Raw genomic sequence first — 17,063 nt, forward strand, 5'->3', positions numbered from 1 at the left:
GCCTATATTATACTGAAAACCACTACAATATGGCAGGAAAGGGATGGCAAAAGAAAGAAATCGGCAAACATTCAACACAGAGTTATACTTTGCACACAAGTAAAATTTGAAAATTAATTTGATTTATAAAATGTGCTCTAATAAACCTACATTAGTGAACTGTTTTGTTTAAATAATTGTTCAGAAGGTAGGCTACATTAACTTTCCTATCGTTTATTTCATAACATCTTCTTGCATTTGGGAGATGGAAAAATAGTCTCATGTTCATTCCGTGGTACATCAACTGTCCTGCTGCGCTCGCATAGATATTTACACTATATATCACATATGGACCCTGAGCATGCGTCAATAGCGCCGCCATATTTGTACAGTCCTCCCAGGACAAATGTCATTCAACCGCACTAGTCAAGACAAGACCGTGTTATTACGTGAAGATGCTGGACTTTAACGCTGTCTACGGGTATAGTAACGAGAAAACAAAGCACTAATGCAGAACATTTCGTAGGCTACTATTAAGTTTTTTTCTGTTTTTGTATGTTCTGAACTTTTGTGCTAATCAGGTAACGTTATTGAGGATCACTACTGCGTTCACCATAAGGCAAAGCAGCTCCAACTCCCACTTAAACACTCGGCTTATGCTAGTTTTGTTGAATAAAATCAGCAAACAATGCAAAAGAAATATGCTGCGCTGCCAGAAACTTGTATAATTGTCGGCTAGTGAACGAGTCGTTTATAACGGGGATTCATTCATGAACGAATCGCTCCCTCCGTCTGTATGAGAAGTAGGAGGAGAGGAGGTGTGTTTCAGGACATGATTAGATCAACAGGGAGGGTGTACATTTCTGTACACACAAACACAAGCTTTTTGTCAGGAATGCCCGTGCGATTGATCCATCAATGTAGAAAAGTAATGTAAAATTAATTTTCGTAATTAAAAAAAAATTACATACATCCAAGAAACATCCCGATCATAGATATATGTGTATATGTGTATATCTCTGACTTTGGATGGCCACAGTCCTCCACTGTACCTCGGTCCCGCATTCATTTCAAAGGAGCGCTACCCTGTACCAAGATGGCGGCGCTATTGATGCATTCCGTCCAATAGACAACAATAGGCAAGGCGACATCTAATGTATATATCTATGCTGCGCTCGTACGGTGTTCGTCACAGCTGTGGGCGGAGCTTTGACGCAACGTGCATATCCGTACTTTCGGTTTGAAGGAAGTTATTAAACGGGTTTAAATGTGACTAACTAACAGGAGAATTATAACGCATCACGGTAGGTCCCAGTGTGTTTTCCTAGTATGAATATATCTGTGGTTAGAGACTGTGCAAGATTTGACATTAACAAATGTGATTAAATGTAGCCTATTTGTGTTTCTGCTGACTAATTTTATCAAGCGAGACGATTTCTAAATTATGCGTTTTCACTCTTAGGTCAATACAGGTGACTTCGAACTAATCCTTAAAGGGAAAAATGGGCCAGGCTGAGAGCAGAAACACAGATGCTCCTTTGACGGATGTGAGGTCCTTTGAAAGCAGATCGGCGGAAGTAAGCTGATCAATTCTCGGTCTCCGTTTGTGTTTATGAGGAATAAACAGCATGCATGACAATGATGATTGATTCGATCAAATATTGAAAATGGCTAGACCAACATGGTACCCAGATAGCAGGCAGTAATCGGCCCGAGCTCGGCTGCCCCCCGGCGCCTCCGGCTCCGACTCGGCATCGGCGAGTGTTATCCGGGCCGAGTGCGGCCCGCAGCTCGCTCGCGCACATGCGGTTGTGATGCGGCTGTAAAGCACTGGCCCGATTCCGGTCAACCATATCCTGGCCGCTTCTTGCAAGGACTCGGCTGATGGCAACCGATTAAGTTCTTATTTTATCTAGTAATCTGTTAGCGCCACGTTTAATGATAATTTGAGAAAATATTCATGGTACGATAGCAAAAAAAAATTAAAAAAAGAATATTTAGTGTGGATGGTCACAATGTTTAGACGCAAACATAACAATATTATTTATAAATAGATTATACATGTCATCTAGAGAAAAACTATGTAAAATTCGCTTATTTTTGAGATAGCACGCTCCTGTGCTGACTGTTTTTTTTTAAAGCAGAAGTTGGTTTCATAATAAACACATGCGTTACTAAATTCCTGATCCAAACTCCAATCCAGACGGTGGCGGTAATGCTCCAAAAAGCTGGTTGTCAACCACCATGGCACGAAGATCACAAGAAGAAAAAGTTTGGTTTTTCAAAGACTTCAAGTGGATTCCGGTCAGAAAGGTAAGCTTTTTACTGCTTGTGTTCTGTATAATTAGCGAATTTAGAGCTTAAAACATTTCCACGGTGTTTGGTTGTAACAGCGTTTAGTAATTTAAAACAGTTTGATACGAAATGTAACTTGCTTTAAGAAACACGACTGGAGCTAATGTATGCTAACGCTAACAGTTACAAACACGTCTGAAAGTTCCTGTTCCTTTTACACAATGTTAGATTTTAACGTGTGTAGTAACTGAAAACTATTTTAATTATTTTAAAGAAACATGAAACGAATTTGTGTGTATGCTAACTTTGCGTTAAAGAAAGTTTCTGTAGACGAATCCATTAACTAACATGGCAAAACGTGTTTTTTTCCTGATTTAACATTATAAAGTACCGTGGATGTTGAAAAAATCATTGTACTGGCGTATACTTATCCAACAGTATTAATTCTGTGATTATGTGTAAATAAAAACTAATCGTTTTGGATCAATAAAATATTGTTTATCTTGTTTATGCAGTTAGTCACGAAAATGATCGAAACTCGACTGTTTACTATTCTCTTTAAATTATCCAAGAGAAATATATTACTATGCACTTTAATTCATATGTGTTAGCCTATGTGAATCAGTTATATCTTTTGTTCAAGCTGTAATGGTCAGTTAATGTAAAACTGAACGTCTTAAAGCAGATTTTGATGTTTTTTTTTTGTTTTTTATGTTATTGACAGTGATAAATTCTGATTTAAATGAATGGGTAACAATATTTGTTGGTTAAGTCTTATTGTTCTTGTTTAACAAAGGTTAGTGAGATCATTTTGCAGCACATCACGACCAAAGAAGTCAATGGCACACTCTTTTGAACGTGAATAGGCATGTTATAGTTGTGTGCTAAAAGTCCATTATAAGCTGTAAACTGCTGATACATTTTCAACATAGATTGAGCTTTTCAGACGTTACATTACTAATTGCTTTACAAACAGCTGAAATGGTTTATTGTTATTGGCTATCATCAAACATTTTCACAATGGTAGGTTAATCTTCATGGGTACAGAATAATGCATGTGCTTGACCATCTTACAAATCTATGTCTCAGATTCATAAGGCTGTCACTCTGCATGAATCTCCAAATAAATCTTGTGCAACCTTCTGTGTACTGATTATTTACACTATAGGTATTATATGCATTAATTAACTTTGATAGTATTTCAGGATTTGAACTTTTCTTTACGGGAGGTTAACAACAATGTGATGTTTTATTATAGATGCATATGAGGAAGCTCGACTCAAACATCCACACGCAACCGTGATTTCTGACTGGTAGACAGATGAGGATGATGATCGCCTGTCATACATCTAAAGACAGAACAGGTTTGTTTGCAATTATTTTAAACACATACTGTCAACATTATGTCATAGATCTATTACAACCTGTGAGTTTTGCCCTGGCACTATACTAAAGTGATGTTTTGTTTTGTAAATGTATCTGATTAAGGGACAGTATAGACACATCTATACCATGATGAAGAAAAATTACTTGGAACAAAGAGGCTGGACAAAAGGCAGGTATGAAGATTTCAGAAATCAAGGCAGCACCACAAGTACCATCACCATCAATGACTATGGCAGAAATCTTAAGACCACCATCAAGATGCACAGATACTGTACATTCCAGTACACCAGGCGTGTCCAAACTACGGCCCGCGAGGCTTTTTATAAATATCAATAGAATCTGGTCCGCTATACAAAAATGAACGTAATTCAATAAATAACCACCGGGTGTCGCTATTACATGCATTAAATTAAGCAGCAGTTCTTGTTAAGATCTATCTATCTATCTATCTATCTATCTATCTATCTATCTATCTATCTATCTATCTATCTATCTATCTATCTATCTATCTATCTATCTATCTGTCTATCTACACACAGTTGAAGTCTGAATTATTAGCCCCTCATTGATTTATTTCTTCTTTTGTTAAATATTTCCCAAATGATGTTTAACAGAGCAAGAACATTTTTACAGTATGTCTGATAATATTTTTTCTTTTGGAGAAAGACTTATGTTTTATTTCGGCTAGAATAAAAAGCGGTTTAAAATTTTTTATGAACCATTTTAAGGTCAAAATTATTAGCCCTTTTAGTCTTCAGAACAAACCATTGTTTTAAAATAACTTGCCTAATTACCTTAACTTGACTAGTTAACTTGATTAACCTAGTTAAGCCTTTAAATGTCACTTTAAGCTGTATAGAAGTGTCTTAAAAATATCTAGTCAAATATTATTTACTGTCATCATGGCAAAGATAAAATAAATCAGTTATTAGAAATGAGTTACTAAAACTAATATGTTTAGAAATGTGTGGAAAAAATGTTTAACTCTCCGTTAAACAGAAATTGGGGAAAAAATAAACGGTGGCTAATAATTTAGGGGTGCTAACAATTCTGACTTCAACTGTATTTATATATATATATATATATATATATATATATATATATATATATATATATATATATATATGTATATATATGTATATATATGTGTGTGTGTGTCTGTGTGATGTATGTAAAATTTGGCCCGCGACAACATTTGTTTTTTTGCATCTGGCCCTCGGCCCAAAAAGTTTGGACACTCCTGCAGTACACCTATGAACATTTACAGTCTTTGTTCTAGTGCAGTTTGAGATCAAGACAGAACTTATTGCATCTCGTGATGTCTTTGTAAGAATTGAAGACATCACTAAATTTGTTAAGGTTTAATGCAGCTAGAAAGTAAAGATCAACTAAAGAATATCAGCAGTGTCTAACCCACTGTTGTATTTACAGAAGTTGTATGAGAATAAGCTACAGGTTGATTTATACTAATCTGTTATTTTTCTTTTTTAGCACGACTGACTGAAGTTTTAAAATCCTGCAACGTCATAAAGCAGCAGCTGAGCCTGATTCTCACAAAACCAAAACAGACGTGATGAAATTCCAGATGTAAACACATTTGACTTTCCTTTGGCCAATTTGATTTGGAAAAGCTTGAAAATCAACTAAAGGAGCAGCCCGAACAAATGAAGAAACTGGTAAGTTCAAGCTCTTGCTAATTTCAAAGTGTTTTAAGTTTATTTGTTTTTTTTGATAGTGTTTTTGCTTCGTAGGTAGCCTACTTTTTTCCTAATTTTTTCTTTTTTTTTTTAACATTAGTACTTGTTCACTACTAATTATCTGTTTATCTTTTAATCACAGATGGAGCGAGGACAAATGTCCTTACCACGCCACTGATAAAGAAGTGGAAAAATGCATTACAAGGTAGCTACAACTTGCCCCTGACAGGGATGGAGGAAGAAAGAAGAGAAAGCTATTGTGTCAAATGTCTACATCACTATTTTGTTTTATTTTTTTAAACAACATTTTAAGTGTATTAGGATGTTCCCTGATACTTGAACAATTTGTTTCTTTCATTTGCATTTATATATATATATATGTATATGTATATATATATGTGTGTGTGTGTGTATATATATATATGTATGGTATGTGTGTGGGCCAAATTCTGAAGAAACATCTTGATACATTTTTAATAAACGTAATACAAATAAAATTATAAATATAAAATTGCACAAGACGTGTATATATATGAAATGTATAATCATCTCACTCATGTCTTGCTGTTTGTGCAATTGATTTTGTTCAAGTTTATTTAAAAAAAAAGTTTGACTTTATACTTCTGCAATTTTATATATATATATATTTATATTTGTTTGTTTATTATTATTTTAACGTTTTATTAAAAAATGTTTCAAGATGTTTCTTCAGAATTCTGCAGTACTTTTTACAAGTTTGACTTGGATATTTTACGGATTGTCATTGGTATTTTTAAGATGTTTCTTGCTATATCTTAAATTGGTTTCTATATTTAGGTTCATATAAAATTTAGCTGTTTTTTACAAATTTTTAATTCAAGTCTATTGGGAAAACAGGGTTGTTTTAAAAAACATCTGTGTTTGTGTGTAATTTTTAGATTTTTTGTTTAAATCTTTCTGTGTGTCTTTATTGTGTTATTTTATTGTTGTTTTTATATTGATGTTCTTGTGCACTACAAAATTATTTATAAAATTTTAGTACTATTTTTTTCATGCAATCAATAAACGTTTAACATTTATTTATTTTGTCATTTGTCTGATTATTTTCGTTACAGAATATGTATGCAGTTTGCACTTTATTCAAAGGTTAAACGCAGTGCTTACACTTTGTGTTTACATTATAGCCTGTGTTTGCTGTTATATAAATTCAAATGGTTGTAATACCATATATCAAGTACCAATGTAATACCAAAACGTTTTATAAGGTGTATAAATACGGAGTCGCGCCAGCTCCGGGCCGCAGCGCACATTACCCTCGCGCCGATTCCGGCGCGGATGCGCAGCGTCGGCTCGCTTACGGCCGCCGCATCTGGCCCGCTTGATTCGGGCCGGAATCGGGCAGTGAGTCCACAGGCATCCGGCCCGAGTCCGGCAGCCGAAGTTGGGCCGAGGGGTTAGTCTCCGGCAGGCGACAATCTAGCCGGAACTGGCCCGAGTGTATTTTGCTATCTGGGTAGCCTAATGACCAGCTGAAAACCAGCAAGGATGCTCTCCAGCCTGATGTTCCTTCTGGTTTGGAACTTAATTATATTTCTGTCCTTCAGTTCTCAGGTGTGATGCCAGATGTTCCTTTAACTGTGGTCGAGGAGATCTTGCTGAACCTGCCCGCTCATCATGTGGTTAACGAATGTCGTCTGGTGTGTCCTGAGTGGAAAGAGCTGGTGGACAGTGCTGCACACTGGAGAGAGCGCTGTATGAGAGAGGGGATTCAGCCCTGTGATGCTTCCAGACCCCCAGTGGACTGGTGCCAGTTTTATTTTATAACTAAGAAACGACGTAACCTGATCAAGAATCCAGTAGCTGATGGTGAGTCACTATTGAAAATAGGTAATGTTTAATACAGCAGTGACACTGCTCTAAAATATATTAACTAAATGTTTTCTAGGTGTACACAGTGTATGAGACTGCTGTCACTTTAAGATCTTATACACAGATGTTGTCTCCCAGCTGTTTATCTATACAGTTAGGAGACTGTTGAGCTTGGAGTGCGTTGCTTAAGCACTAGACAGAACCAATCATTTTATCAGCATCTTTTATTACTCACTTTCACATGCTCTCTCTGTACAGCGTGAACATGAGGCGGTAAAACACTTTCACTTTATATATATATATATATATATATATATATATATATATATATATATATATATGTGTGTGTGTGTGTGTGTGTGTGTGTGTGTGTGTGTGTGTGTGTGTGTATATAAAATATAAGTAAAATTTTATGTACTGTCATCATAGCAAAGATAAAATAAATCAGTTATTAGAAATGAGATATCAAAACTAATATGTTCAGAAATAATAATAATAAAAAAAACTTCTTTCCATGAAACAGAAATTGGGGGAAAAGGGTTGCTAATATTCAGGAGCGCTAGTAATTCTGACTTCAAGTTTATAAACACAGTTATTTTCCACCCTGCAAAAGAAAGAAAAATAAATACAATAGAATAAAAATATTAAACAAACTGTGCTTTAAGCATCTTCACTGTAAGAAAAACACTTTAGCTACAGCAGTCCTTTAGTCAAGACTAGTGAGGGATTTTCTCGTTGTTTGATTAATAATCATAAAAACAGGCAGCAGCAGGAATATTTCTCGCTGTCTCTTTGGTTTTTCTTTCACTTGTCTTTTGATCCTCAACTCGTTTGTTTATTACACAAATGAGGGTTAATATAAATAATCACTAAACACCGCGTTTTAACACCTATTTGACCATTAAAGCGCTCACGTTATTGACTTTAGATGTCTGCGCTCCTCTGCTCGTCAGTGTGCGAATGCTGACTGGCCGCATGCTTCTGACTGAGTGTGCTTGCTGCACACACACACATAAGCTCGCGCTTTTAAGAGCAACACGTGTACAACTGGAAAGAAGGCGGTATATGATGCAATAATCTTTACTCGATTAATGCTTTTTTATAATCGTTTGAAATCGAAATCGGATTTTCGATTAATTGTACAGCCCTATATTATAGTGGAGCATTTTTATGCCTTTTTCTACCTCAACACTTATCCTCTCCCGCGCCCCCCTTGTGGGACCCCAGGTTGGGAACCACTGATGTAAAGCATGTAAACAACATGACGTCATCACTACAGTACCGTAATACACTGAAATATAATTATGAACCCTTTAGTGATTCTATTATTACAATGAGCAAGAGTCCCAGTACTTTAACAGAGACCATATCTGTGCATCTGTTACTTAAACTGTTGACATATAACTGACTGTTACGTGAATACACATCAATATGGGCATTTTTAGACATAGAGAGTATCAGCAATAGGCTAAGAACTGAGAGGTGTGTTTCTACGTAATTGCTTCTGGTGTATGTCAGAGAAGTCGCCATGTACTCATCAAGTAAAGCTCACAAGAAAAGCATTGATATAACACAAATACAGAACTTCACTCATACAAGGACAGATAGTCAAATCCAGTCTCCCTTATTTAACATTTTGGCTTTTATTTACTGGATTTAAAGCTGCCTACGAAATTTCATGTTTTGTCTAGCCAGGGCCCACTGGATACTGAAAACATTTCCTTCAACAAATACAGAAGAAAATCCCCTACAAACGATAAACCCTGTTAATTCCACAAGATTGTAACTGAACTGCCCTAGCTGCATTTAATCATTACCTCCGTTAAAACTGAAGTTAAAAATTAAGTTGAAATAATAATTAATGATTTGCTCAAGTCTAAGAATTATTACTAGAGGCTTTGGAATTCATATGTTCACTCTTCAATTCTCTCTTTCCTCATCGATGATCATTCTGCACAATGTGTGCGTGTGTTTAGTGTTAGAGTCAAACCCAAATTACAAAAAAGTTGGAGTGCTTTTGCAATGAACTCCAAATGATTGAATTTGCAGATTTTCTTTAAGTTTTATTTAATTGTCAAAAGTGGGCAGCTCAGTGGCTGGTTTGAGCCTCGATTGGGTCAGTTGGCATTTCTGTGTGGAGTTTGCATATTCTGCCGGGGTTTCTTTTGAGTGCTGCGGTTTCCCCCACAGTCCAAAGACATGTGGTTTAGGTGAATTGGGTAAGCTAAATTGTCTGTAGTGTGTGTGAATGAGGTTGGTTCGAGCCTCGGCTGGTTCAGTTGTCATCTCTGTGTGGAGTTTGCATGTTCTCCCAGTGTTTCCTCTGGGTGCTCCGGTTTCCCCCACAGTCCAAAGACATGCACTATAGGTGAATTGGGTAAGCTAAATTGTCCATAGTGTATGTGTGTAAATGTGTGAAATTGTGTGGATGTTTCCCAGTAATGGGTTGCAGTTGAAAGGGTATCCGCTGCGTAAAAACGTGCTGGATAAGTTAACGGTTCATTCTGCTTCATATCTACCCCAGATTAATAAAGGGACTAAGCCAAAAAGAAAAAGCTTGCAAGCAGATTAATTGTATTCTGAAAAAATGAATACATTTTATTTTTGATGCCTGGTGCACTCTCCGGACAGAGGCATGTTTATCATTGTCACATCAACATTTCTTGTTAAATTCAAAAATTGTATTAAAAGGAAAGATTTAAAGTTTTACAAGCAAATGTTTGCCTAATCTGTCTTGATATAAAACTTAACAGTAAATTGTCATTATCTTTTTTTTTCATTTTCACAATGAGCCATATACACTTACTGGCCACTTTATTAGGTATTCCTTACTAGTACCGGCTTGGACCCCCTTTTGCCTTCAGAACTGCCTTAATCCTTTGTGGCATAGATTTCAACAAGGTGCTGGAAATATTCCTCAGAGATTTTGATCCATATTGACCAAATAGCATCACGCAGTTGCTGAAGATTTATCAGCTGCACATCCATGATGCAAATCTCCTGTTCCACCACATCCCAAAAGTGCTCTATTGGATTGAGCTCTGGTGACTGTGGAGGCCATTCGAGTACAGTGAACTCCTTGTCATGTTCAAGAAACCAGTCTGAGATCATTCGTGCTTTATGACACACCACGGTGCATTATCCTGCTGGAAGTAGCCATTGGAGGAAGGGTACACTGTGGTCATAAAGGGATGGACATGGTCAGCAACAATACTCGGGTAGACTGTAGCATTGACACGATGCTTAATTAGTACTAATGGGTCCAAAGTGTGCCAAGAAAATATCCCCCACACCATTACACCCCAGCCACCAGCCTGAACCGTTGATACAAGGCAGGATGGATTAATGCTTTCATGTTGTTGATGCCAAATTCTGACCCTACCATCCGAATGTTGCAGCAGAAATTCTCATCAGACCAGGCAATGTTTTTCCAATCTTCTATTGTCTAATTTTGGTGAGCCTGTGCCAATTGTAGCCTCAGTTTTCACTTCATACCAGAGTGGCATCAGGTGTGGTCTTCTGCTGTAGCCCATCCTTTTGCATATCAGCTTGAACCAGTAGCCATTCTCCTCTGACTTCTGGCATCAACATGGCATTGTGCTCACAGAATCCGCTCCCTGGATATTTTCACTTTTTTGGACCATTCTATGTAAACCCTAGAGATGGTTGTGCGTGAAAATCCCAGTAGATCGGCAGTGTCTGAAATACTCAGACCAACCCGTCAGGCACCAACAAACATGCCACGTTCAAAGTCACTTAAATCACCTTTCTGCCCCGTTCTGATACTTAGTTTGAACTGCAGCAGATCATCTTGACTATGTCTACATGCATTGAGTTGCTGCCATGTGATTGGCTGATTAGAAATTTGCGTTACAGAGCAGTTAGACAGTTGTACCTAATAAACTGGCCGGTGACTGTATTTTCAACAAGCACATCCATTCTGTGTCTACAAAACTGCACATGTAGAATGAAACTCAATCTTATAATCATGGACTTACCATGAAAGACATCATCTTGATTGCAGTATGTGGATTTGTATTCTGCCAATATATACCTCCATGTCAATGGTAATTGTGCACACGTTTCTCACACCCATGTCGATTGCTCTGGTTTCCCTGGGACCACAACAGACATTTACTACTGCATCTATTGCTTATCAAAGTCTGGATGTTCTTTTTGAACTTTGAGACTGGAATGGCTCAATGGATTTACATTTACATTTACATTTAGTCATTTAGCAGACGCTTTTATCCAAAGCGACTTACAAATGAGGACAAGGAAGCAATTTACACAACTAAGAGCAACAATGAATAAGTGCTTTAGGCAAGTTTTAGGTCTGTAAAGTCTAAGAAGGAAAGTATTAGTAGTATTAGTATTTTTTTTTTTTTTTTTGTACAGTTATGTGATATTCAAAGAGGCAATTGCAGATTAGGAAGTGAAGTGGAGACTAAATATTTGAGTTTTTAGTCGTTTCTTGAAAGTAGCGAGTGACTGCTGTTCTGATGCAATTAGGGAGTTCATTCCACCAACTGGGCAGATTGAGCGTGAGCGTTCGCGAAAGTGATTTCTTCCCTCTTTGGGATGGAACCACGAGGCGACGTTCATTCACAGAACGCAAGTTTCTGGAGGGCACATAGATCTGCAGAAGTGAGAGCAGATAAGAAGGAGCAAGGCCAGAGGTCACTTTGTAGGCAAACATCAGAGCTTTGAATTTGATGCGAGCAGCAACTGGCAGCCAGTGCAAACGGACTAGCAGCGGAGTGACATGTGCTCGTTTAGGTTCATTGAAGACCACTCGTGCTGCTGCATTCTGGAGCAGTTGAAGAGGCTTGATAGGGTTAGCTGGAAGCCCAGCTAGTAGAGAGTTGCAGTAATCCAGTTTGGAGAGAACAAGAGCTTGAACAAGGAGTTGAGCTGCATGTTCAGATAAGAAGGGTCGGATCTTTCTGATGTTATAGAGTGCGAATCTGCACGATCGAGCAGTTCTAGAAATGTGGTCAGAGAAGTTTAGTTGGTCATCAATCGTTACTCCAAGGCTTTTCACCATTTTGGATGCAGTAATGGTTGCCCCATCCATCTGGATTGAAAAGTTATGGTGTAGAGTGGAGTTGGCAGAAACTACAAGCATTTCCGTTTTTGCAAGGTTCAGCTGAAGATGATGATCTTTCATCCAGTGTGAAATATCCGACAGGCAGGCTGAGATACGAGCTGGAACCGAGGGATCATCAGGATGAAAAGAGAGGTATAGCTGGGTATCATCAGCTATACCTATATGCTGTATGGATTGGTATATCATCAGCTATACCAATCCAGGATTTCTGGATTTCTTCAATGTTTTCTCAATATTTAATGCGGTAGTTGGTAAAATACATAAAATGGTTGTGATTTTGTATTGATAAATGAGATTTTTGATTTGTTTGACAATTTTCACATGATATTTGGCACAAAATAATGAGCCATGACCCTGCTGTACTTGCAAAGACTGAGACGTTTATTTTATAGCCAAACATGAAGCCCTCATGTATCACCAAATTACCTGCTCATTGAGGACTGCTTTAAAACCGTTTCTTTTGGATATGACGTGGATATTCTTTTAATGAGCCTCTGTCCCAATTTTTTTGGAGTCCGTTGCATTTATCAAAATCAAATATATTTGTTGCTGGGTTACATGTTAAGGCTTGTTCGAAAGATTTGTTTAATTGATCAAAGTAGTTTGATCAACTGTAATGATCTGGTCAAATTCCCTAAACAAATACATATTTGTTTTGTGATTCTTCTAGTATCATTTTAAGTTTTTTCAGTCTGTAGTTTTTAGATTTTAATAGTTTTTCAGTATGTTTAACTCTAATTCAAATGAATAGATTTAAATAATTGGTGTCAATATTAAAATGTGAGCTTAATTTTCTGATGTTCTTATTAGATGAATTTCAAGGATGGGAGATTGTCGAGAATGGAGGTGACCGCTGGCAAGTCGAAAACAATAGAAGACCATTACCAGACAATACAATCACCCAATGTTTTGTAACATCTTATAGGTATGCGTAATATTTGACATCCAAGAAAATGTTGGCTCTGTTTAGCTTCTGGCACATTTTCAGGATAAAAATCAATCACGACGCTGCTCCACACATGAATTACACCAAAAGATTTTGCCCACAGGTTGTGTTTGAAGCGACAGCTGATTGATTTGCAGAAAGAAGGCTACAGTGCTGCTTTCATGGATCATCTGCAACCTCACATCAAAATCTCAGACTGGTGAGCGATCACTCAAACTCTGTTTATACTACAGTATAAATTTAAGATTTGATGTGATTTTTGTGATTGACTTGGCAATGTAGGTCACATGTGTCCTGTGATTTACTGTCATAGGATATGGTGTTCATATTTACATGTTGCACATAAGTTATTGCCATATTACTAGTACTACTATTATTGCAGAACACTGCAGAAATTGTTATCTAATATTATAAAGAAACTCTTCATTAATCTGTCAAATTAAAAGAGAATATTTGAAATGTTGTTTGAACCTTGTTGACTTTCAAAATATTATTTTTGTGTTGTACACTATTGATGACAGAACTTTTGGTGAGAATCACTAAGAGAATAAATAAGTGTAAAGTGTCACAGTTTGCCATATTTTGAGTGTTTCCTTAATTCTGTTTTGCTGCCATCTGATTCAGATGATTCAATTCATTTATTTACACGCCTATTCTGATTTACCTACAGTAGTTGCTTCTTGATCCTTCATCCTCTTTGCATATTCCTACATCATATTGTTAGCGCATATTGTGTTATCTGCAGGTATGGACCACGTAGGGATTGTGGATGTGAGTATCAGATCTGTGTGGAGTTGCTTGGTCATAAGAAGAACCGCATCAGTGTCTTTCAGCCTGAGAAAGTGTTCATTAAAGCGTGGAATGATGAGCCGTGGGGTCACGTGAGTAGATGAAACTCAAAGTTAATCCCCTAAATGAAGTGAAGCATCAATGTCTGCATGTTTATTTCTGCCCTATTTCAGATGATTCATGTCTTCAAGGATTATGGACCTGGTGTTCGGTTTATCCGTTTCACTCACGGAGGGAAGGACACTCAGTTCTGGGCAGGCTGGTATGGAATAAGAGTTACTAACAGTAGTGTGGAGATCTGCCCAGCTGCAGAGAGAGAGTCATTTCCTGTATGATTATTTTATACTTCGTTAAGTCATTCTGATGATGGAGCAGTCATTCTAATTATTCTAATGATGATGTTTGTATACAACACACAACATTTTAAATGTAAACGTTAGCATTTATAATAATTCAGTGAAGTGAAACTTGTATAATCAGGGTTTCCACGAGATCTTAAAAAGTCTAAAATTTATAAATTTTAAGCCATAAAAAGACTTAAATTTGCTGTTCAAGGTCTTAAATATTTTTGCACTGGTCTTATTTTTCCGATGTTCATGTAACTTAATATCTAATGTTGACTTACATTCTTTTTTGTTGCTGTTGCTTGGTTTTCGTGGGGTTGTAGTTCTTTATTTCACTAGTCCTAATGTACTTTGAAGTATTACAACTACAAATGAGACCAACGTGAAATAGCCAATCAGCTCTCTGTTATTAAACTCAGTGCTTGTGCTGAATGTGGCGTCATCGCTCTGTTTGCGGAGGTTCACTTTGGGTGCACATAACATGATTTCATTTAAGTTGAATATGAATCACTTTGAAGAGATGCTGTCTGAAACAGGTACGACTGTACAGACATCTTTATGATCCATACGTGATCATAGGGAGAACCAGATGAACAATAATTATTAGCTGAAGATTGCAACAGCAGTTGGAAAGGAAGAAAGTCTTTGTTAAAGTTTGGAAAAACCTTAGGGATACGTTTATTAAAGTCAAAAGAGGTCTTGACAAAAGTTGATAACTGGAAATATTTGAACCTATTGGTTTACAACATACTGATGGCCTGTTTTACTAGGCTTTATTGGTGATAATGGTCAGGAATGTTGGAACATTATTGCCTTTTTAGCTTATAAGTAGAGGACAGAAACTAGCCAGACAGTAATGTGTAAATTGTTGAGCGGGCAAAAAAAAAAAGTCTGTACTGTAAAAAAAATCTGTAATTGAAAAAAAAAAAAAAAAAAAAGTTAAAAAACGGCTGTTAAATTACAGAAATTTACCATAAAATAACAAATATTTAATTACAGAAATTGAAATGTAAGAAAAGTTCTGTAATTTAATATCCGTTATTTTAAGTTTTTTTTTTCGGCACCCCAGCTGCCGGAACTAAACCGTAAAATTACAGATTTTTTTTACAGTATACTTTTTTGTTGCTTTTGTTTCATAATAAAAGATATAATTGTAAAGCAACCCATGTTTTGTTGTCATTAATATTTAACTTAAATAAATATAGAACATATCCAAGATATGAACAAAAGCAAGTGATGCATCAAAGTTTGATTTATTAAATCTTGAATGGTTATAAAAATCTTCAGAATCATTATAATAAACTATAAAAAATGATAAAATTAGTTAGTTTAAAAATCTTGAATGATATTAATGTTATGACATAGTTCCATAAACTTTCTTCTTTTCAGTTTATCCGTCTAACTTTACGGTGGCTTTCTTTTGACTGCCCCTGTCCTTTTGAAGAGCCTCGTCCATTTAGGTTGTGCTCGCAGTCAGCGTAGGTATGCGATGCATAAATAATATAAATCAGCCTTAAGATGTTTGGTTGTTTTTGTCCTGTAGTTCTATGATCCATCAAACCTGTCTTCAGTACTGTTCTATTTGAATACATTTATTTTGCCACTAATTTTGTGATTTTGCATTTTCTCTTTGTGAAGTTGATAAACTAATTTCAAGAGGATCACGTGATTATGATTAAACACGGCTGGTTCTGCATTAGCATGTATGATCCACCAATCAGGCCAGTCCTAACCCACTATAAAGAGCCAGGGTTTTTCACTAAAGTCTTCTTTGATTGAAGAATCCCCTCTTCCACCTCTACTTCTTCACCTTTCCCTTCATAGGGCGGCACGGTGGCCCAGTGGTTAGCACTGTTGCCTTACAGCAAGAACGTCACCGGTTCTAGTCCTTTAACAGGCCAGTGGTCTTTTCTGTGCGTAGTTTGCATGTTCTTCCTGTGCTCGCGTAGGTTTTCCCCGGATTCTCCAGTTTCCTCTGACATTCCAAAAACATGCACTACAAGTGAATGGATCAATCTAAATTTAGCACTGAAGTCAAACTGTCATCCTGCAGCATATCTCTTCATTGCATTCATTTTAGTCATCAGCTTTTATCAAGGGGGAGTTGTCGAGGTCTACCTGAGCTCATAGGGAGCCCAGGGCTCAAGGACCTTTTGGGCTCAGGGCTCTCTCCTGGGACAGCATGCCTAACTTGCTTATAATCAATTATCAACTAAGTGTGAACTCTTGAACTGTGTATGCGTGTTTTTGATATTGTGGTATAGGTCTTAAATTTAATACGTAATGGTCTTAAAAAGTCTTAAATTTGACATTGATATCTGCAGAAACCCTGATAATGTATACATTCATTCCACACTGACTGATATATTTTAAGTGTTAATTTTTTATTTTTTTTTTTGATGAATTTGATGACAATAAAAACCCCAAATTCAGTATCTCAGAAAATTCAGTATTATAGACATCTGGTGCCAAACTCTAATCTGCTAATTAACTCAAAAACACCTGAAAAGGTCTTTAAATGGTCTTTCAGTCTAGTTCTGTAGGCTGCACATTCATGGTGAAGACGGCTGAGTTGACAGTTGTCCAAAAGATGGTTATTGACACCTTACACAAGATGCAGATTTCATTTTCCAACAGGACTTGAAAGCTGCCAACACGTCGGCGCAGTG

At 36.8% G+C, this 17,063-nt stretch overlaps 1 protein-coding gene and 1 long non-coding RNA gene across 2 annotated transcripts; both read left to right on the plus strand.

Annotated features, from left to right (window-relative positions):
* The first annotated feature begins 1,198 nt into the window (after nucleotides 1-1,198).
* On the plus strand, nucleotides 1,199-14,826 carry fbxo44.3 (F-box protein 44, tandem duplicate 3). The gene is given in 7 exon segments (NM_001076576.1): nucleotides 1,199-1,283; nucleotides 1,442-1,556; nucleotides 6,941-7,202; nucleotides 13,126-13,240; nucleotides 13,365-13,460; nucleotides 14,007-14,142; nucleotides 14,224-14,826. Coding segments are annotated over 6 exon segments (846 nt in total). The 5' UTR covers nucleotides 1,199-1,283; nucleotides 1,442-1,481; the 3' UTR covers nucleotides 14,386-14,826.
* Nucleotides 2,238-5,704, plus strand: LOC137489159 (uncharacterized). The gene is made up of 5 exons (XR_011008522.2): nucleotides 2,238-2,292; nucleotides 3,533-3,638; nucleotides 3,763-3,833; nucleotides 5,152-5,336; nucleotides 5,500-5,704. It is a non-coding gene; the product is annotated as an uncharacterized lncRNA (long non-coding RNA).
* Nucleotides 14,827-17,063: the final 2,237 nt, after the last annotated feature.

Source organism: Danio rerio, chromosome 23 (assembly GCF_049306965.1).
Source record: "Danio rerio strain Tuebingen ecotype United States chromosome 23, GRCz12tu, whole genome shotgun sequence".
Classification (NCBI taxonomy): Eukaryota; Metazoa; Chordata; class Actinopteri; order Cypriniformes; family Danionidae; genus Danio; species Danio rerio.